Source organism: Rhincodon typus, chromosome 40 (assembly GCF_021869965.1).
Source record: "Rhincodon typus isolate 14 chromosome 40, sRhiTyp1.1, whole genome shotgun sequence".
Taxonomy (NCBI): Eukaryota; Metazoa; Chordata; class Chondrichthyes; order Orectolobiformes; family Rhincodontidae; genus Rhincodon; species Rhincodon typus.
In genome coordinates, this window is record NC_063371.1 from 7,427,972 (window position 1) to 7,449,046 (window position 21,075).

The 21,075-nt window shown below is 42.6% G+C and overlaps 3 protein-coding genes across 4 annotated transcripts in view; 1 reads left to right on the top strand and 2 right to left on the bottom strand.

Annotated features, from left to right (window-relative positions):
• Positions 1–3,367: 3,367 nt before the first annotated feature.
• tmem127 (transmembrane protein 127) lies at positions 3,368–7,329 on the bottom strand. Its single transcript, XM_020518886.2, has 3 exons — positions 6,982–7,329; positions 5,633–5,797; positions 3,368–4,159 (listed from the first exon to the last, which is right to left on the bottom strand). Exons 1-3 carry the CDS (start codon positions 7,220–7,222, stop codon positions 3,852–3,854), a joined length of 714 nt encoding a protein of 237 aa, XP_020374475.1. The 5' UTR covers positions 7,223–7,329; the 3' UTR covers positions 3,368–3,851.
• Positions 7,330–7,339: 10 nt separating this feature from the next.
• On the top strand, positions 7,340–13,215 carry ciao1 (cytosolic iron-sulfur assembly component 1). 2 transcript variants are annotated; one of them, XM_020518885.2, is made up of 7 exons: positions 7,340–7,670; positions 7,769–7,917; positions 9,639–9,750; positions 11,009–11,097; positions 11,263–11,464; positions 12,252–12,339; positions 12,771–13,215. In XM_020518885.2, the coding sequence occupies exons 1-7, from the start codon at positions 7,532–7,534 to the stop codon at positions 13,003–13,005; spliced, it is 1,014 nt and encodes a 337-aa protein (XP_020374474.2). In that variant the 5' UTR covers positions 7,340–7,531; the 3' UTR covers positions 13,006–13,215. The 2 variants fall into 2 exon arrangements, with proteins under 2 accessions (XP_020374474.2, XP_048474492.1); XM_048618535.1 differs by having other exon boundaries at positions 7,340–7,613.
• Positions 13,216–13,935: 720 nt separating this feature from the next.
• The window catches only part of snrnp200 (small nuclear ribonucleoprotein 200 (U5)), a 34,765-nt gene continuing 27,625 nt past the window's right edge, over positions 13,936–21,075 (bottom strand). Inside the window, exons 33-45 of the mRNA XM_048618532.1 lie at positions 20,648–20,826; positions 20,229–20,380; positions 19,728–19,836; positions 18,649–18,757; positions 18,323–18,512; positions 17,267–17,431; positions 16,927–17,048; positions 16,688–16,831; positions 16,390–16,566; positions 15,735–15,895; positions 15,160–15,241; positions 14,977–15,069; positions 13,936–14,454 (exon numbers count right to left, since the gene is read on the bottom strand). Coding sequence (XP_048474489.1) covers positions 14,305–14,454; positions 14,977–15,069; positions 15,160–15,241; positions 15,735–15,895; positions 16,390–16,566; positions 16,688–16,831; positions 16,927–17,048; positions 17,267–17,431; positions 18,323–18,512; positions 18,649–18,757; positions 19,728–19,836; positions 20,229–20,380; positions 20,648–20,826 — 1,833 coding nt within the window. The 3' untranslated portion in view covers positions 13,936–14,304. The remainder of the gene's footprint in view (positions 14,455–14,976; positions 15,070–15,159; positions 15,242–15,734; positions 15,896–16,389; positions 16,567–16,687; positions 16,832–16,926; positions 17,049–17,266; positions 17,432–18,322; positions 18,513–18,648; positions 18,758–19,727; positions 19,837–20,228; positions 20,381–20,647; positions 20,827–21,075) is intronic.

The following is a 21,075-nucleotide window of genomic DNA, read 5'->3' on the forward strand; positions in this document are numbered from 1 at the left end:
AGATACATTGCAGGTCGTTTGGTGATGGGAAGGTAAAGAAAATTCAGTTATGTAGAAGCGCTCTTCTGGATACTGGGGTAGGAAGAAAGGACAGTGAGTTCTCAATTGTGTCATGGCCAAGGGTAAACCTTTGAGGCATGTCCTATTTATGTTCAGATTGCTGCGTGTAAATTGGTGACTTCATAGCCCTGAAGTACAATCATCCCATCTTACATAGTATGTAGTTGGTTATTTGCATTTTTTTGACAAAACAGCAGTGTCTTTAGCAAGTTAGGGCCGCATCTCACTTGTCCCAGGCATTCGAGACCACATGTCTGAATAAGTTGATGAAATAACTTGTTGATTGTTAAGTGCTTGATGCAGTTGCAATATCAATGAGCTTTTATTTACAGATGTGTGCTACTGTTACAGTGGTAGTTTGGTTGTTCAGACAGGGGTTCACCTGCACATCTATCAACTTGGTCTGCTGTATCCGCTGCTCCCAGTGTGGCCTCCTCTACATTGGTGAGACCAAGCATAGACTCAGAGACCATTTTGTAGAGCATCTGTGCGCTCTCAGTGACAAATGACAACACCTGGTTGCCAACCATTTTAACTTCCCCCTCCCACTCCCTGGGTGACATGTCGATCCCAGGCCTCCTCCAGTGTCACAGTAGCGCCACCTGCAAACTGCAGGAGCTCACCATATATTCCGCTTCAGGAGCCTACAACCCAATGGCCCAAATGTGGATTTTACCAGTTTTAAAATCTCCCCACCCCTAGCCTCATTCCATGTCTGAGCCTCTGTCTCATCTGTACCACCTTGACCTGACGCAACCTGTCCATCTTCTCTCCCACCTATCCACCCCTCTCATAACATTGACCAATCCTCACCACTCCCTCCCTGCACTCACCTATCACCATCCCACCCCTCCTCTTATTTATTTCTGAGCAACCTTCCCCCTCCCCATTTCTGAAGAAGGTTCCCGACCCGAAACGTCAGCTTTCCTGCTCCGCTGATGCTACCTGACCTGCTGTGTTCCTCCAGCTCCATACTGTTATCTGACTCCAGCATCTGCAGTTCTTGCTATCTGGTAACATAGAAGCCGCTGTTGAATTTACTTTATACTGTTTTGTTTTGAAATATGCCTGATTTTCCATACCATCAACGCATACAAATAATAGAAACCCAACTGACAAATTTTGTGGGGGGGTTGTCCCTTGTATCCAGTCTTTCTTCTGAGCCATTGTTTGCAAGTTGCTTGAAGTGTACAGGCAGACACCTTTCCAGTGGCAGATGGATCAGGTGCCGGAACAGACGCAGAGACCACCTTGCCAAACTGGACCAGAAAACAGTTATGGGGCCAATAAACCTCAAACTGAGTTAGGAATAGAGGCTTGCCAATTACTTCAAATTATGACGTGAAGCTGCAGGTGTTGAACTAGGATGGATCAAATAAGAAGTCACATGATACCAGGTTATCATCCAGTAAGTTTATTTGAAATCTCAAGCTTTCACAGCACTGCTCCTCAGTCAGGTGAACTTCACTTGATGCAGTCTGAAAGCACATGATTTCAAATAAACCTGTTGGACTACAACTTGGTGTCGCGTGACTTATGACCTTGTCCTACAAATTAAGTTTTGCTTTGTAGGTGGATGATAAATGGGGATATTTACAAAAATGTGACTCATCTGGCTTGTAATTCCATATTTATTAAAAGTCATTAGCTGTACAGACGTACTACTAACAACGTTTGCACATCTTTAAATCCTAATGCATTGATTTTTGCAGACAGCATGCAAAGGATTTGGCACCAATTCTATGCATTTTATTGACTGTTGTCAGTCAGAGCTGATTATAATTGAGAAGATTAAGCCCCATTGTTCTGAGATTGTTGGGAATAGTGCTGTAGCTTTCTGTAACATTGATAGGGGAATATTTACAAATTACTCAACAGCTGGCTGTTGCTTGATAAAATAAACACAGTTGCCTAAGTGATTGCTGGAAGTTTTTGGTTTGAGGAGAAGTGGGGCAGTGTTTAGGTTTTTCTGTTGAATCTAATGTTACTCACCAAGGGTTGTTCTTGTTAGTTCACCCTCACATCATCCATCATAAAGTGCATTCATGCTCAATCTGCAAAGTCAGTAAGAGATTATGCTAAGACAGAAACAGAGGTCCACAGGAAATGATTGAGTATGGGTGTGAACGATTCTACAAAATGAATGTGTATTTTTGGTTGACAATGCAGTTTAATTTTGGTCATTTACTACAACAGCATGCCTGAAAAATGACAACAGTTGGAGCTGTTGCTCAGGCAGGGCATCTTGTTTCCTCAAATCTGAACTTAATTGGACTTGAGGAAGGGAGAGTACCTTGCTTAGGATACAGTGTCTTCTAGATCCAAAGACAAGTTTAGATATCCCACTTCACATGAGACACAATTGTCATTAAAACAAACTATTACGATGACAGCTACAGTACCTCCAAGTCCAAATATGTACTTTGCATGCTCTGAATCAGTAAAACACCAAAGACTCCGTTTAAAATAATCCCTTGTTGATGTTGTTACCATTCAACAGTGTAACCCTTCCACTTGTACCGAATGGAGTATAACAGTCCAGCTGTGTCAATAGATGGATTTCAGTAAACCACTGACATTATGGCACCTTATTTAGACTCAAGTGTTGATATTTCTTTTTGTCCATGTTAGTAAGCTCAACTTTGAAGAATGCAATGGACAACAAATGGGGAAGTCTGGGATTTCTGTAGTCAACTCCCTCTCCTTTGAAAGCTATCTCTGGGATAAGTTTTTGCTTACTTATGACTAAATGTGACAAAATTTGCCCATATACGTTCATGAGGCAGTAATGACTGATCTTATGAAGCCACACTAGGAACTTGTTTGTGTTGTAGTATTCTAAAAGCTGATTAGATTCTTCAGAATCTAATTTAGTCCTTTTAACTCCTCTTCCAACATAATTAGGACAGGGAAGAAAAACTTCAAGCAAAACAACTAATCAAACTGAAGGTAAACAAATCCCAGTTGGTCAGTTCAGCAGCATGACAACTCCAGAATGTGAACTGTAAATTTCCCTGCCCCCCACAAAAGATTTCTGAAAGGCTCCCTTGATCTCTCTGCTGAATAATTGAAAAATATTTCCTTTGTGTAAATGAGGCAAGCTGTAAAATGTGTGAGTGATTAAAGACCAAGGTGCGAACAAGCAGATGCTTACTTTCTGACTAAGAAATCAGAGACAGTATCCTTTCGACTGCGGCAACTTGCAATACTGAATTATGGGCAGAAAATATCCAAATCCTTTTGGAAGAACACTGACACGTTTAAGAATCAAATTGTTTTGACTACTTCAAATACTTCCAAAGCAATGTAATAACAAAAGCACATGATTGTAGTTTATTTAAAGCATTAAAAGTTTTAAAGTCTATAAAATGTTCAACTTTACAAATGTTCAAATACAGCCTTCCGAAGTTAAAAAGGTACTGCCTCTTTAACAAATATGGTCACTTGAGAAGTCAACTCCAACTCACTCAAAGGTCTCATCAACCCTCAAGAGCACAAAAACATATTCATAGGGTCTTGTGACACAGGGGTAGTATATCTACCTCTGGGCTAGAACACCCAGGTTCTTGTCTCACCTATCCTAGAGAAGCATCATAACATGTCTGGACAAGTTGATTCACTGAAAATACAACCAACATTTTTGTAGTTGAGATGATCAGAGCATTGGGCCTCCAAGCAGGAAGGATGATGAGGCGTTGGAGTGAAGTGCTTGAGGTTGAGAATTCCACTGAACAAGTTTGAACAGTCAAGTGAAGTGAGACTTGAGATGAGAAAATAATGTGTCCCGAGATTCAGGGCGTGTAGGCAGGTGGAGGCTGGAACTGGTTGACAATTTCATATTCCACTGGATATGGTTCGTTCTCTTCCATTTCTGATAGCAGTTCCAGCGCTTGTTCCTCTTCCTCAGTTGGGTAGTGTCGGAGGAGGTTAGCAGCCGTTGCCAAGATTGATGCTCCTCCAGCTCCTGCCACCAAGTAAAAGCTAACTGCAAAGGTCACATAGACACGGGAACCATGATATTTTTTGTGTTGCTGCTGAAGTGCGAGGATTAATTCTGAGGCCCAGTAACAGAACCCAATCACCGTAGCACATTGCAGAACTGCAAATAACAAACAAAGACAGTGAGTGGAGCAAGGATGATGGGTGCCAGGACAAAATTTGAACAAATCTCATATGGTTAATTCATCCTTATCCACCAGGCTTCTACACCATAAGGTTTGCTGCCAGGATTCCAAACAGAATTGGAAGGTTATGCAATGAGATGCTCCTCTAAGCACAGACAATTTAGTGAACCAATCAGGAGGAAACATGGGAAACAACTGGGGTCTAATTGGAAGATAGCCAGCCAAGCAAACAAAGCCATCATTCACATGGGAAAAAGGAGGAAGGGAAGGTGCGTGTGGGGTAGCATGTACAGAAGTAGGAAAGGGTAATGATGCATATCAACAGAGTTTGTACATGCAAAGCGAGTGCTCACAAGTGGTTGGAAGGGGACAAGAGATGGAGTAAGGACACTAGGGTAAGACAGCAATCTTGTCTACAAGTCGGCTGGGGTGTAAATAGGTAAAAGTTCACAGCGAGGTGGATACACGGAAACCATTTTCTCCTCTTTTCAAATTCATACCCACAAAGTGGGTTGCAAGAGCACAAGCTGAAATTAACCTGCTCCTGATGCCCACTTTTCTCCCAACTCCACTGAAGTCAGCTGGAAGCATGCATTACCAAGTCGGAGTATTTTGGTTGGTGTTTGTTTTAAATTCAACCAAGCCCAAGCTCGATCTCCGCTCCCTACCCTGGGGAGAAAGGCTACTGGGTCCAGTAGCCTCAAACTCTTTTTCTCACCCCAAAAGCTGAACACCTGCTGTTTGACATATTTTTACAGCCACTTTAAGTTATTCATTTGCATTATTCTTTTTTTGCTTGGAGTTTTTTTCTGAAATTCATGTTTACTGCTGTGCCAAATGCCAAATCATCACCCCTTATGAAGAAAGGGGACAACCCTGCACAAAACAATGGCAGAACAATTATAATTAATCAGTTCTGAAGAGGCAAGCACCTCTTTCACATAATTCATAATTCGGCCAGCATTTATTGCCCATCCCTAATTACCCAGAGGACATTAAGAGCAATTCTTCATAACATTTGCTTGAAGAGTCACTGGACTTGAAACAGGAACTCTGCTTTCTCCCACATATGCTACTGGACATGAATTTCACCAGCAATTTCCGTTTTTGTTTCAGATCTTCAGCATTAGCAGTTGTGTTTCATTTAGAAATATGGAAAAATATGGAAAAATATGTACTCAAAAGAAAAAACAACAATATGATAATGAAGGGCCTCCTGCTCATGCACTTCAGCAGCAGAGCTGAAGGAGGAAGTCACCAAGTGGGAAACCTGTACTTATGCACTTCGTGTTAATACCACACTTGCTGATTCTCCAAGTAGAAACATCTTCCTTCTGAGGATGTAATCATCATTTCAAAAGCACCTTGCATAATGGTGGTTTAAGGATTAAAAATAAAGCCAGATCAAGATATCACATTTACAAACATCTAGTTTCACTTGGACATACCTGTGAGAATATGAGCAAAGGCATATCTACGAGTAATCTTCAATGCTGGATGTTTTGGTCCAAACACATCAAGGAGAAAAGCAGACAAACTGCAAATAATCCCCAGGAAACAGAAGGCACCAATGACCCGCAACAGGAGCACAGTCTGACGGTTCATACAATAATCTGGAGACCAAAAGATTGAGTGTCATGCCGTTTCACCAAGTAATCAACAATCAAGCAAAATTCAAGATCATTGAAGCAACTAAAATAATACAGAAGTTTATTTTTTAACATAACTGTAACTTTCCACTAACTCCAACTCATTGTTTAAAGTAAGGAGGAAGATTTTCTTCCCTCTGATGTCAAGATTCGTGTTGCAAATGGATTTCAGTGGCAGCATTCTGGAAAAGGGTCAGTGGACCCCAAATGGTCACGCTGATTTTGCTCCACAGATGTGGCCAGACTTGCTGGATTTTTCCAGCAATTTACTTCTTGTCAGCTGGTACTTTGTTGGTAGGATTCTTGCCTCTGAGTCACAGGTTATGGGCTCAAGTCCACTGTTGGACTCAAAACCAAGATTCACATTCCATTGCTCAATTGAGGGAGTATTGTGTGGTCTGACATGCCCTCTCAACACAATGGAGTCTCTCTCAGGTGGACAATAGATGTTCCAAACAAGTAGTAATAATTGCTCGACTTCTGACCAGTATCTGGTATTAAGGCATCATGTGGTTCAATAGTTAGCACTGCTGCCTCACAGCGCCAGGGGCCCAGGTTCAATTCCACCCTCGGGTGACTCTGTGTGGACTTTGTACATTCTACCCAGGTTTGCCTGGGTTTTTTCCAGCTGCTCCAGTTTCCTCTCATAATCCAAAGATATGCAAGTTACATGGATCAGCCATGCTAAATTGCCCGTAGTGACCAAGGATGTGCAGGCTACATGGATTAGCCATGGGAAATACAGGCTTGCAGGGATAAAGTTGAGGGGCGGACGGGATGCTCTTTGGAGGAGCGGTATGGACTGGACGAGCCGAATGGCCTACTCCACCGCAGGGATTCGGACGATCAGGTCACTGGGACCTTGTTTGTTGCGCTTCCGGATTTGGGACACCTCGTCGTCGTGAAATGCGCGATTTTTCTCGGTATCATGGACAAGTAACAAGTCCCAATTTGCCCTTCGAAGGTGGACAGGGAATCTGACACAGTGGCAAGGTGGTGGGGAATCTTGACAAATTACAATGTCCAATATCAAGGCAGGGAAAGAGGAAGTACGGAATGCATTCCTGCGATACTGAACCGAAGCGTCAGCACCGCCCTCTCCTCTCGGTCTCCACCTAAGTTCACATATTACCTTCCCAATTCATTACCTTCCAGCAGGGACGAGTCCAGGCGTCCCAGAACATCCGCGACACCGAGCTCCTGCCGCGGGCACATGCCCCCGTGCGCGCGCAGCCAGGCCGGTTCCGCCAGCGCCGTGCACAGCGCAGTCACCGAAAGCGCGCCCGGCACCGCCGACGCCAAGCTCCGCTCCGTTTGCTTCGGTAGAGCTCCCCCGGCTCCGGAACGCCGGCGCGATCCTGACAGACCGGCTCCCGCAGGTCCATACATTGTCCTTTCCGGCCTGGGCCGCCGCAAGAAACCAACTAACCACCAAAACTCCGATGTCAGTGACCGACGACGACGACGACAATAATTTAGTAGAGAGCAACCATCAGCTTCGCACCCGTTTCCGATCCGGATGTGACGTCCGAAACGTTGGGCCAGATTGCGCCTTGGTGATTGGTGACATCTGTTCTTGATGGACGGGAGTCTTCGCCAATACAAACTGGATACGGGCGAGACCTCCAACCAATCCCGAGCAGGAGTCGCGGCGGCGAAGGCGCGTCTGGTTCGGGGGAGGTCACCCGCGCGCCTGGGATGAAGTGGCGGTTGACGCTCGAGTCCCGCTTCTCCGCGCATCCCGACTCCCGGGCCTGGTATGTGGCCTGGAGCCCGAGCGGTACGCTGCTGGCTTCGTGTGGAGGCGATCGGGCAGTGCGTATCTGGGCCAGAGAAGGTGCGAGCGGCTTCCCGATTGGTCTGCCGGGGCGGGGGGTACGAGGCCTGGACAACCACATTTCATTCTCCCGACTCTTGTTTTTCCACACCCCCCAGGGGCCTCCTGGCTGTGCAAGTGCCTCCTGGAAGATGGGCACCAGCGGACCGTGCGGAAGGTCTCTTGGTCGCCCTGCGGTACCTACCTGGCTTCGGTCAGCTTCGACGCCACCACCTGCATCTGGAGGAAGAAAGAGGCCGCATTTGAGGTAGCGTACTCTGAACTCGCTGCTCCTGCTGATAGCTGAGGCCTGGCGATGTGCCCCCCCGCGCCGTGGAGGTGGAGGAAGAGGGTTCAAGAAGCCGTCTGTCTGTCTGTCTCTCTCTCTCATTTTCGTCCTGTGGACCGAGATGAGATTGAAGTGGGGGGTGGGAGCGGATCTTGACAGGACGGACGTGGAGAGGACAGAATCCAGAACCAGGGGAATCGCCCACAAATTCAGTGGGATCAAAGAAGGCAAAGAAAGGTTGGCCTTCTATTGAAAGTAGGGATATTTTGCGAAGAAGGAGATACACACTGTGATTGCAGGCAGTCCAGAGAAGATTTACTGGGTTGGGTATGGAGGGACTGCATTCTGAGGAGGTGTTGTGGAGACTCGTTAGAATACAGAAGAATGAGAGGTGACCTGATTGAAACATAAAATATCCTGAGGGGATTTGACAAGGTAGATAGAGAGAGGAGGCGATGGCCTAGTGGTTTTATCGCTGGACTGTTCGTCCAGAGACCCAGATAATGTTCTGGGGAATTGGGTTGGAATCCCGCCATGGCAGATGGTCGAATTTGAATTCAATATCTGGAATCAAGAATCTAATGATGACCGTGAATCCATTGTTGATTGTCAGGAAAAATCCATCTGGTCTACTAATGTCCTTAAGGGAAGGAAACTGCCATCCTTTCCTGGTCTGGCCTACATGTGACTCCAGACTCCAACAATGTGGTTGACTCTTAACTGCGCTCTGGGCAATTAGGGATGGGCAATAAATGCAGTCAAGCTAGCGAAGCCCTTATCCTGTGATGAATAAAGAAAAAAAAGGTTGAATCACTTTCTTGGGGAATAGGTGTCGAGGGCAGAATCTCGTAATGAAGGATCATTCATTTAAGACAGAAACGGAGGAATTTCTTCTCCCTAGGGATAGTGAATCTGTGAAATTCTTCACTGCAGACGACTGTCAAGATTGGGTTATTAAGTGTATTTGAGAATGAGACATATGTTTAGTTAGTAAGAGAAGGATGTTGCAAGTGTTGGAGTATTTGAGCTATAGGGAGATGCTGAATAGGCCGGAACTATTTTCCCTGGAATGTCAGATGTTGAGGGGTGACCTTTTCGAAGTTTGTAAAAGTATGGATAGGGTGAATAGCCAACGTTTTTTACCATGGTTGGTGAGTCCAAAACTAGGGGGCATAGGTTAAACGTGAGAGGGGAAAGATTTAAAAGAGACCTTGAGGCAACTTTTTCACGCAGAGGATGGTGCGTGTACAGATTGAACTGCCAAATGAAGTGGTGGAAGCTGGGTCAATCACAACATTTATAAGGTGTCTGGATGGGTATATGAATAGGAAGGGTTTTGAGGGATATGGGCCAAATGCTGGTAAATGGGACTAGATTAATCTGGAATATCTGGTTGAGTTGGACTGAATGGTCTGTTTTCATGCTGTACAGCTTTATCAGTCTGCAAGACTCAGATGAGCAGAACGTCCTGCCGAACCCACTGCTGTCATTGCGTTCTGAAACGGTTTTTGGAAACAATGTTTTCAAAATAATGCTGGCGACATTTCTGGCAGCAATTTTATTGATAACTTGAGTCTCGGGTCAGCTTAAAACGTGAGATAAATGTGTTAGTTATTTTGGGTCTTCTGTGAACTGTTCGATGGAATGGACTTGGTATAAGTTTGAGTGTTTATTTCTCAGCCTGGTGTTTGTTTTCACAGCTTTTGACAACACTGGAAGGACACGAGAATGAAGTGAAATCTGTCGCCTGGGCTCCATCTGGCAATCTCCTTGCAACTTGCAGCCGGGATAAAAGTGTATGGGTTTGGGAAGGTGAGAAGATATTTTGCATAGAATACCCTTTGAAAATGCCATTTCTGTAAAAAGCACCCGAGACACCTGTCTAAAATGGTGGTAGAAGCAGAAACCCCTTAATATTTTAAACGGTTGCTTGATATGCACTTGAAGTTCTGAATTTTAAAAGCATCAGACTCAGCTGGCACAAACATGATGGGCCAGAAAGCCTCTTTTGTACTTGAAATTTGCATAATTCAATGGGATATGTCTTGGCCGTTGAGCCTTAAAAGTCACCCACGATATTGATAATTTGTATAAAGGGTGTAGTATTCTTTCTTATAAAGGGTATATTCTTTCATGGGCTATCCCAACTTGTTAAGACTCAATCACTGTACATGAACGAGTAAGGATTGCAGGTTTCCTTACCTAAAAATCATCCATCAAATTAATACACACATTAATAGTATTATGATCACTGTTGCTCAGATCTGTTTTCAGTTCCATATTTTGTTAACTGAATTTAAATTTGACTGGCTGTCATGATCCAAACCCACATTCTGCAGAACGTTGACTTCGACCTGTCAATGCCGATTGTAATGATGTCAACCCTCTGCCATCAACTCCTTTAAAGATCATGTATAATCTCAATGACAACATAAAGTACAAGACATAACAAAATATGTAGGGGGAGAAAAATGTTATAAAGGCACAGTAAACCTTGAATGGATGCAAGAGTCACAAATAAAATCAGATTATTTCACATAAAAACTGAAAGAACTGCGGATGCTGTAAATAAGGAACAAAAACAGAAGTTGCTGGAAAAGCTTAGCAGGTCTGGCAGCATCTGTGGAGAAAAATTCAGAGTTAACGTTTCGGGTCCAGTGACCAGCTGAACCAGGACATAATTTCCATCCAGAGCACCGTATAAACATGTAACTTCCCTTTTGCCCCAAAAGGTGTGGACATTGCAAAACTTGATTTATGATGAGATTGAGTCTGAGATACTGAGGAATAATGATCCAACTGCATTAATAGATTCAGAAACCAATCAGGTGATGCAATGGACACCAGGACCAGTTCCTCGTCCTGTTTAATCATGGAGATGTTATGACTCGTTAATTTCCCCATCAGTAATAAACTAAAATGCTGTGTATGGTTTTATAAACCGCAGGCCTGTCACAGACTCTCAGCTGTCTGAAATTAGTAGTGCACTGTGCTGAACGATTACAGCTCAGTCCATCGAGTAAGGGCTCTATATCAAAAACTATTGATGACATTCTCATTTGCCTTTTAGTGGATGAAGATGATGATTATGAGTGTGTGAGTGTACTGAATGCTCATACCCAGGATGTCAAACATGTAATCTGGCATCCAAATGGAGAGGTAAGAGTTCAGAAGAACCACATAGTTATTTGCAGTATCCGTGTTTTCTGATTTAGATTGGATATGTTGTCTTATGAGCCAGATACTGACGTACCTTTTCAAAGACGCGACATAATAAGGACTGTACAAGTAACTGTGAATGTGTATTTTTGAATTCAACACTAGTTCCTGGCTTCTGGAAGCTATGATAATAGCATTAAGCTATATAAGGAGGAAGATGATGACTGGGTCTGTGTTAACACTCTTGAAGGTCATGAGTCTACAGTTTGGAGCATCGCATTTGATAAAACGGGAGAGCATTTGGTATCTTGCAGTGATGACAAAACTGTTAAAATCTGGAAAGCTTACAGGCCTGGCAATGAACAAGGTAGAGTAACTGAACTGAGCATGATGTTATAATTATCATCATCTTGTGAAATGTTTAAGTCTAAAACTCATGACACTTGCCTGCAGAGAGAGGTGCAACTGCAGGGTGGAGTGCCTTATCTACCCCTTCAACTCTATTTTGATTTAATCCCCTCCCTGTCACCCAACCCCCTCTCTCACCTTTTGGTCTCATTACACTGTTGTTTTTGGGCTTTCAGTAATCTGAATAATTGAGAAGATGGGTGATGAGTGGAGGGGAAAAGAAGCATTCAGTTGTGTGTAATAACACTTCAGCATGGAAAGAAGAACCTGACACCAAATACTCTATTGGACATCCAAATCCCCTGAGCTTCCAGCCCCCACTGCAGCTGTGACAAAGTATTCCACTACTGTTTGTGTGGATTCCTGGGCTGGGCTCTGCTGGTTCAACTGCCAGGGCTCCTGGCCCACGAATTTTCATCAGCATCACCTCAAGCCGTATGGGGAAACTTGTTCTCTGATCTTGGTTGGAAGTGAGGCTTGTGACTTGGAATACAGTTAGAAGAGAAGATTCCAGCCCATCTGGTTCTGCCTCAAGTTATCTGGTCCCAGATGAGGTGGCTTTTGAGTTAATATTTCAAGAGGCCAATTAAAAATGATTACTCCTTAAAGGTTTTTGTATTGTTGACAAAACAGTGTTGCATGTTTTTCAAATGTCTCCCTTCCAACCTGAAACACTGCAACATTTTGATTGTGCATTGGGAATCAGTCTCACTTGGATATGCTAATTGATTATCTTTTTGGCGCAGGTGTGATATGCAGTGGATCAGATCTTTCTTGGAAATGTATCTGCACTCTATCTGGCTTCCACAGTCGCCCTATCTATGACATTTCTTGGTGAGTTCAAAGACATTATTCCATCAGTAACCTTTTCAAATGCTTTTATGACTGTCACACCAATACCACCCTCATTCTGACTGGTGTGAAGAAACAGGATAGTTGCGAGGCACTTGGCCCAATGCCTCTTTTGGATCTCAGGTGGAGCCATCCATTGAAGAATTCAGTTTTCAGCCAGTTTCTTCAAATCTATTTATCCAGTTTTAAATTTAATCTGTTGCTTCTATATCCTGACTTGGTGCATTTCAGAAAACATTTTCTCTTTGTGGCTTTTCACCAAGCAACCTAAATCTGTGTTTGCTTGATTATTGAGCACCGTGACACGGGTTTATTCATATTAGCTCTATTGAAACCCTTGATCTTGAACATCTTCGTGAAGTCTTAGCACAATAACTGCTGAGCAACCTGTTCACATTGCCTATTTCTTTCAGGTGTCACATGACGGATGCGATAGCAACTGCATGCGGTGATGATGCAATCCGGATATTTGAGAAGGACCCTAATTCGGACCCACACCAACCCACCTTTTCACTCACGGCCCACATTCCAAAGGCACACACTCAGGATGTCAACTGTGTGGCTTGGAACCCCAAGCAGGCAGGGTTGTTGGCATCCTGCAGTGATGACGGGGACATTGCTATCTGGGTGTACACGTTCGAAGATTAGTGCAAGCATGCGTTCAGAGGTGTGCTATATGACAATGCGACTGTCCTACGCAACTGCATTGCTTGTGCACTGTCCAGTCTGGAATTTTACACCATGACTACTTCATGTACCGATTTTCACATTTGCACTAATTATTTTGCCACTCGCTGGTCATGTTCTGCATATTAATAAATTGTATAGAACTTAACAATTAAAAACAATTTGTTTATACGTTTTGGAAGACAATCAAAATTACTTAGTATACATGTTTAGACTTGTACACGAATAAGTGTTATACATTGTTAATAGATTCTTCAGATGTGCATCTGAAATTTGAAACAAATTCTGCAGATTTTTAAGCTTTCACTGATTGGGACGAATACTTAACCTGCAAATGGTATTTGTGCATTCTGACAGGCCTGATCAAACAAGTAAAACAGTGCTCGTCCTCTGGTTTCTACAAGTTTTCCCTTGCGTAAGTCTGCACTACAACACTAGATGCGATCATGTTCAGATGCAGTTCGAATCTTCTATTTTTTGCTGCTGTGATGGCTGGAGGGTTGTGGGCAGGTTCTTGAACTGTTCCCAGCTCGTGCATATAGCCCTGTGACAGATTTTTTAGGGGTGTGTTAATTTTAACTAAGACTTCTACATCATAGATGACCTTCAGTCAGAAGGGAGGATAAAGAGTGCTGAATCATGCCATTTGTTTGAGATTTATAAACTGGTAGTTATCAATTCACAGTTCTTGACACTAAGTTTCAAACTGAATCACACTGGTCCAATTTCTGAATGTGTAGTTTCCGTAAAGTTCAGTCAAAATCTACAATCCTTCTCATGGAAAGAAATGCAAAGGAACTGGATACAAAGGACCGCTAACAGCTGAACAGGGCACCAGGACTAAATGTGGGAACTGTCACTTGAAACACTAGTGATTGTAACAGAAACCAGTGGATTTAATATTAAACATTTATTCTGGCCAACATTTCATCACAATAATTAAGGTTTCAGCTTGCTTCAGACTGAATAAAACTTAAAAACTGTACATTACCAAGGGGCATGTAAGGGTTTAAAAAAAAAACACAGGTAGCCAAACCTTGATCCAACTACAATTCGTAAAACATCTATAACAAATGAAACTATTGCAACTCTACATTCAAAATCGTTACTCTAAACTGTAGAAACTGAACTGGTGTCAAGCGATGTTGCTTAGAATGAACATGCTCCCTAGTCATTACAGAAGAATAGCATGTACCCATCTCTCAATCATTGAAGATCTTCAGAGAAGTTTTCACAATGACACAGATCGCACGTGGAAGCTTAGTCAGAGTCACTCTCGCCTTCACTATCCGCTTCCTTGACATCAATACTGAATTTGTATTCCTGATCACAGCCCATGTACGCATCGCTCATGAAGTACAGTGTGTAATGTTGGGTACTTGGAGCTGGTGCAAGAAAATCGAGTTTCACCTAAAACACACAAGTACAACCATTATCAACTTTCTCAACTTCAAGTCAGTTACTGATGACTCCATCTATACAGAAATTGCTTGTGGTTAACAGGGGAAAATGTTAGTCATGTTACTGTAACAGATGAATGGCTGAAACAGCACAGAATGGAGCAGTTCTGTACTTCATTCCAACTTATGGCTCAGGGAAACTAGCTCTCGAACAAGTTATGTTGAAATTACATAAACAGGTGGAGCCTATCACTCCTTTTAAGCCTATCTTTATCCCATTATCATCAATAGCATGATTAACAGAAATTTTCTGTAACATGCACAATTGAGTTCTGAACTTGTTGCACTTCGGGTAGAAATGTTTCCTCATTTTAATCTATGCCCTTCGTCTAAGTGACAACCGACAAAGCTTTGAGTCCACATCGAAGAAAAATATGCTGTAGTATCAGATACCTTGCAGTTCCAAGTCACCCCTCATGTGATTAAAGCATTAAGAATCCTTCCCATCCCCCACCCCAGTGCTGAAACTCACTTTTGCCTTCTGTTGTAAGGTCAGTCTCTTGATGGATATCAGGCTGTTTGTCTTGGGGTCTCCAACCACCACCCACCAACCTTCCTCGCGTTTCTGAAGGAGATAGAACATAAATTTGTCAGCAAACATCAGAATCCAAGATGGATGCTTGGAAATAATTTCCGTACTGCTAAATGGACTCACCTGAGGGAATAAGGGTGCAATGACAGGCCCAGTCACCTCCTCCTCACGCTCCAGCTGTACCATCACTACGACTGAGGAACCACTGAACAAAGAAGCATATTATCTAAGATGAGTATCTGGAAGTTGCATAACTATTCCAATCTCTGCGATTTGTTTTGTTAGTTGGGGATGCTTAACTCTCCCATTTCCATTGACCCAATAAAATAAAGCCTAGCTTGCTTCTGACTTTCCTTCTTTCAAACTATGGGAGACTCGGCTTCCAGTATCCTCTGTGTGTAACTATCCATTGGAAAAATTCAGTCTATATCTGGAGTTTGGAGACTTCCTTTACAAGTGAATAAAAATGTAACCCTTATCTCTCGTAGACTCGGTAATATCCATTTCCGTAACTACCGAATATGTTCAATTCTTACCCTTTGTCATTGGCAACGTGCAGTCAGTTTCCGTGAAAAACATGGGACAAACAGGAACTTTGATTCTAATCTCTGCAGCTGGGCTAGATTTAAATTCACATCCCACCTGAAAAGGACGTAACGTTCTCTGAGCCCAGGTCATTTTTCATTAACAACACTTACCTTTTGATATTTTCCCTGTCAATCACCTCATAGGAAAGCTCAATGTTGGGGTACCGGTTACAGAACCGGGCAACATCCATCATCTGTGCATCAGAGAGCTGGAGCAGTGCATTGCGTTCATCATCCTCCATTTCCATGATATCAAAAATACTGTCAGTCCCCTGGAAGAAAATTGCATAATGTTACATGACTCAAATTCAGACCTGTAGATCACCTCAGTTCTCAACTAGTTTTTTTCTAGTACAGCAACAAAGACGATGTTTCTGACAAATTTCATAAGCAGAGAACCAAAGACGTAGAAAAAAAATAATTAATGTCAGACGCTCAAAGGTTTTGCTCAAAGTTACTGATTCATTCATTTCATCATCTGTTCTTTTATCCCCATGCTGTGAAGTCAACCCAACTCCCAACTAACTTGCTGCTTGCCAATATAGACCATTAAAAAAAAACAAGCTGGCCAACTTGAACACTTAGTCCGTTGTCATAGTTGCTGGTGGCTGGTCCTGCACTCTTTGCACAAATACAACTGTAAGCCTAACTATGTCTTTAAACTGTCTGAACAGTTCTCGATACCTGCCTTTTAATTTATCCCGCCAACATAACTGTGTGCCTAGTCCCATATTTAGCCGTTTGTCACAGAATTCACTATCCTCACCCTGTCAGTACAGCGTTTGACATGTTCTGAAGTGAAATGTGGAAGCTGCTTCAAATAGGAGTCCTTGGACCACATCGCCTGGGTCACCATCTGGGCCAGTTCCATTGCGGCCAGAGCTGGGCTGAGCCAGCCATTACTGGACAGTACATCCACACAAGCTTGGATTAGACGAATTGCCTGTTAGAAGATCAAACAGTGCGGGTTACCAACCTTTATTAAGGCTCCAGGGTGGAGCATAACAATTGTTATGTACACGTCATAACATTTGACTACTTCAACTTTCAGTTTCGCTTCTCACCTTACTGAGGATCTCCTCTGTGTCAGACTGTAGTTCGGCGCTCAGTTGCATACGGGAAAGATGCGCCTGAAGGAGCAAGTTTGTCTTCACATGAGGGTCATTGAATTTTGGGTTGTTGAGTTTGTGAGGAACCTTCTGATACAACTGTAAAAGCAAGAAATAGAAACAGAGTTAAAGTAACAGAAATGTGACCAGTGACTCGCAAAACATGACATGCCTGCTTCTCTGTATGCACTGACCTGTCGCAGGAGGTTATCTTCATGGTGCCTAATGGGAATATTTTCATACTCCGCGGCATTGGAGATGATTTCAATCAGACCTCGGATCTTTGTTTTGGCATTCAATGACATACTGAACAGCTCTGAAATCAAAACACAAAACTCATTCTTTCAAAGTCAGTGAAGTAATCATGTTTTTAGAACTTTGCTCACTGCAATATGTTATGATCTAGTAGCTGCCCACTCGAGTACACAATGGTACAAGGAGATTGCACAACAGACTCAGCTGACTCATCATTGAAGATACTTGATTGTGAGATGGCAATAACACACCTCAACTCCGTGACCTTGCAGCACTCACCAATTGTGGTGTAATTGATATAGTAGTAAGCTGCAATCATTCCAAGATTCAGTGGTGCCACATCCATCTCATCCTCAATGCTGATGCACTTGGATTGTTCTAAGTCATTCAGAGTATTTTCCACCAACTGCGAAAGATGATCTGAAAGATGTCTGTGGGACACACCTGAAACATGAAATTGGATACCACTAATAAATGAACCCAAGTGTCCCAGAAAATGTCATCAAATCATACCCTAGCCTAAGTTGGCAAAGTGGAGCAGATTCAGATAAACACTGACATTAAATATTTTCTATATGTAAATGTAACAAATCACATAAAATCTTGGCCCCTCGTTAAATATACTGCCTGCTTAATTCAGGGAACATCTCTGCCCTTTGGTGGAGGTACAAGTTTGATTCACAAGTGCATGAGTATTCACCCATATCTGTCAGAAGCACCCTTCACAAAACTTGGCTAACCCTCAAATTAAGATATTGACTGATCACAATTTGACGTGGTCAGAGTGGTTTAGACCAGCCTTTTTGCACATAGGATGGATACTGCAAAAACATTTGATATGAGGAGACTGACTGCAGCAGATCATACACATTTACGCAGAGCGTGTCACAACGTCAGGATGCCCCAAAGCAGTTTACCACCATTTTAGTCTTTTGCAAGAGTTATCAACACTGGAACCTAAGGAATGCAGCATCCGGGTTGCTCACAGTGATTTCCCCAAGGTGTAATGCAATGCATGACCAAGTCATCTAAGCTGAGGAGTAATTAATGACACTGGGTCATTTCCCACGGGACCTTTGGGATGTGCACCTCCAAAGAATGGAATGTTAATCTCTCACCTGAAAGATGGCAGCTCTTGCTCAATATTGCCCTTAAACATCAGCCTAAATTATAAAATGTGGCTTGAACCTACAATCTTGTGATAAAGAGATGGAAGCGCTACCCAGTGAACCAATTATCGAGTCATAGAATCATAAAGCACGGAAACAGGCCTCTCAGATTCTGGCATCAGAATGACTTGAACTTCTCCTTCCAATTCATCATGCATATACACACCCTGCAAATTATAGTAGTTTGGATTCTGGGTCATCCTACGGTAAAGGAAGGTCCAGGTCAGGTAATCCACAGCATCCTGCTTGTTCTCTATGGTCTTCGTAACGATTTCAGCATTGAAATGATCATGTAGACAATGGTCAAGGTGGGATTCCACTGGCAGTGGCTCATAGAGAAACTTCTTGAAGAAATCCTGGAACAAAGGATCAGCCTGAACTTTAGTAACAATACACGTGTGGTGCAAATCCTGGCAACATGCAGACAGGCACTGAGAAAGTACAGGAGCTATTTTGAATACAGGCATTTGTGAACCAGTCAATCATCCTCACCTTCTTTGACCCTTGGCACATAATTACACATCGCCCCTCATCATCTTGTAAGGGACGATTAGCTCGTCCAACCATCTGTAGAACATCATAAATAGGGTAATCCACATACCTGAAACCAAACAAATATGCGCTAGTCAATTTCCAAATACAGTTTTCTGCAGGAACAGGAATGAATTTACTGGTTGTGATTACTTAAAGTGAACTGAGTTGTGCCCTGAATATGCTCTGCACAAGAAAGAAACCTGGAATTGGTGATGTACTCTCCAAACTTGCTGGAATTCTGGGAGGGGCTGAAAGGTATAGCAGCTGATGTGAAGCCAATAAAATGCGAAGTGAACTGTGAAATATCGTAATAATTGCTAAGTCGTCCCAAAAGATTTCAGAATGGTGTTCAACACATGGTTATTATGAGACCCTTCTGTTACTTAGTGTCTTGAAGGACAAATGGGAATAAGTGGTGTTATGAAACTGATCAATTCCAGTGGACAGACAATGAGCTAAATGTTCATCATGTATCTTGAACACAACTTGCAGCAAATACTGCATGATAGTAAATATAAAATTATTCATAAAGGATCCAATCAAAATTATGCATGGCATTTTAAGGGAGACCCTGGCAAATGTCTTTCGTTTCTGCATGAGGGACTCAAATTTGACTGACAGCAGAAAGGGTCAATTTTTTAAGCAGTCAGTTCGTACAGCCCAGCTATATTGCAACAATATAAAAGCCTCAAAATGACAAAACCAAGATTTTACAATGCCCAATCAGCCTTCCAGTTCAATAAATCAAAATTAATTACATTTAAACAGTTGAATCAACGAGGTCAAATCCAGTGCAAACAAATCAAATATTCCAAGTACTGGCTGAATGCTATCAATGCTTCAGAAATTTTGCATGCCCTGAGATTTCAAAATATTGACACAACAGGTAAAGCAAGGATTGCGAGTTAAATGGGTGCTCTTCCGTTCAGTTTACTCACGGTGATACAGTCTTTCAGTACTACTTCTGGATCATTCTGGTAAAACTATACAAGCAAAGGATGCACAAAGAATTGAAAGCTATGCCAGGAAATACTCACGCATGGATTTTGCCATTGTAATATTGGGTATCCATGATGGTTACAAGGTGAGAGGAGATATTCATTCCCCAACAGAGACTCCTTGAGGCTACTACCACTTGTACTGCACCTGTAGAAAAAGGGGAGAATTGTTCAAGTTTATTAATTGACATTTATCATTTTTATGCAGTTGGCCACAATTTAAAGCACCTAGACACTGGTAACATTTGTCCCAATTATGTATGAATACAGCCGAGTTTGCAATTCCTATGTACAATCCTCACACAGAAGTAGAGAGAGGGATCAGGAGAACTTCACTAACAGAGAGAATAACTGGTTAAAATCATCAAGTCAGTTGCTGAGGGAAGTCAGTGCATTATGGGACAGATGAACACTCACTCACCTGAGCCAAATTTCACATCTCATAGCTAGAATTTTGTACCAAGTCCTCTAAATCTGTTGTTAACATGAGTCACTACCACACCTGTCCTTGCACATAATGACAATCATAAGCATCCTTACCAGAGCGGAAGAGCTGTTCAACAATTCTGCGCTCAGCCAGATTGAGCCCCTCATGCAGATAACCAACTCCGTTTGCAAGGGTCTCCTTTAAAGTGTTGTCATTTAGTTTCTCAAGGTATGGAACCAAGTCTTTTTCTGTGCAGTGTAGAAACCTGCAAAGACAGGAAGTAGGGTTGAACATTAGTTCTCACTTAGATCAGTGTCACCTATATCAGGAATCTAGACACCTTCCAAAAATTCCACCACTTCTTTAAATGAGACATGGTGAATTATGGAGTTTTGTTCATTGAAATTTCCAAATTGAGAAACCAACTGAAATGTTTTAGAACAAATGGAATTTGAGTCCCAAAAATTTCCAAATATAACTTTGCTGTTTATTTCTTTAAAATAAAAATGCTTCTGGGTTTAATTTAACTTGCCTTTGTGGCTGGACATCAGCAGCACAGAACGTAAGGATATCAATGGCAGTCAACCTCGTTTGCTTGCGAGAGGGCACAAAGACAATTACTGGCTTCTTGGGAGAGTGCTTCATGATGGCATGGTAGACAGGTTTGGACATGGACAGCAAGCGAGTCTGAGTGTGGCTGATATTGAAGCCCTGCATTCAAAACAAAATGTTTAAAATCTCATTTTCCATCCCTCTTTTTCTCTGTTAAACATGTTAACACTCCTGGAGTACTAATCGATAATGACCAACTTTCCAATCCTCATACGTCATTTGTGACTCAACGCACAGTGAGTCATTGCAGGGTGTTTCATTTTGACACTTGAATGTTTGAGTAGAAGTCACCAGATAGCACTCAAATGCTCCATGTCTGATTGATTGCTCCTTCCAGAGACACCGAGC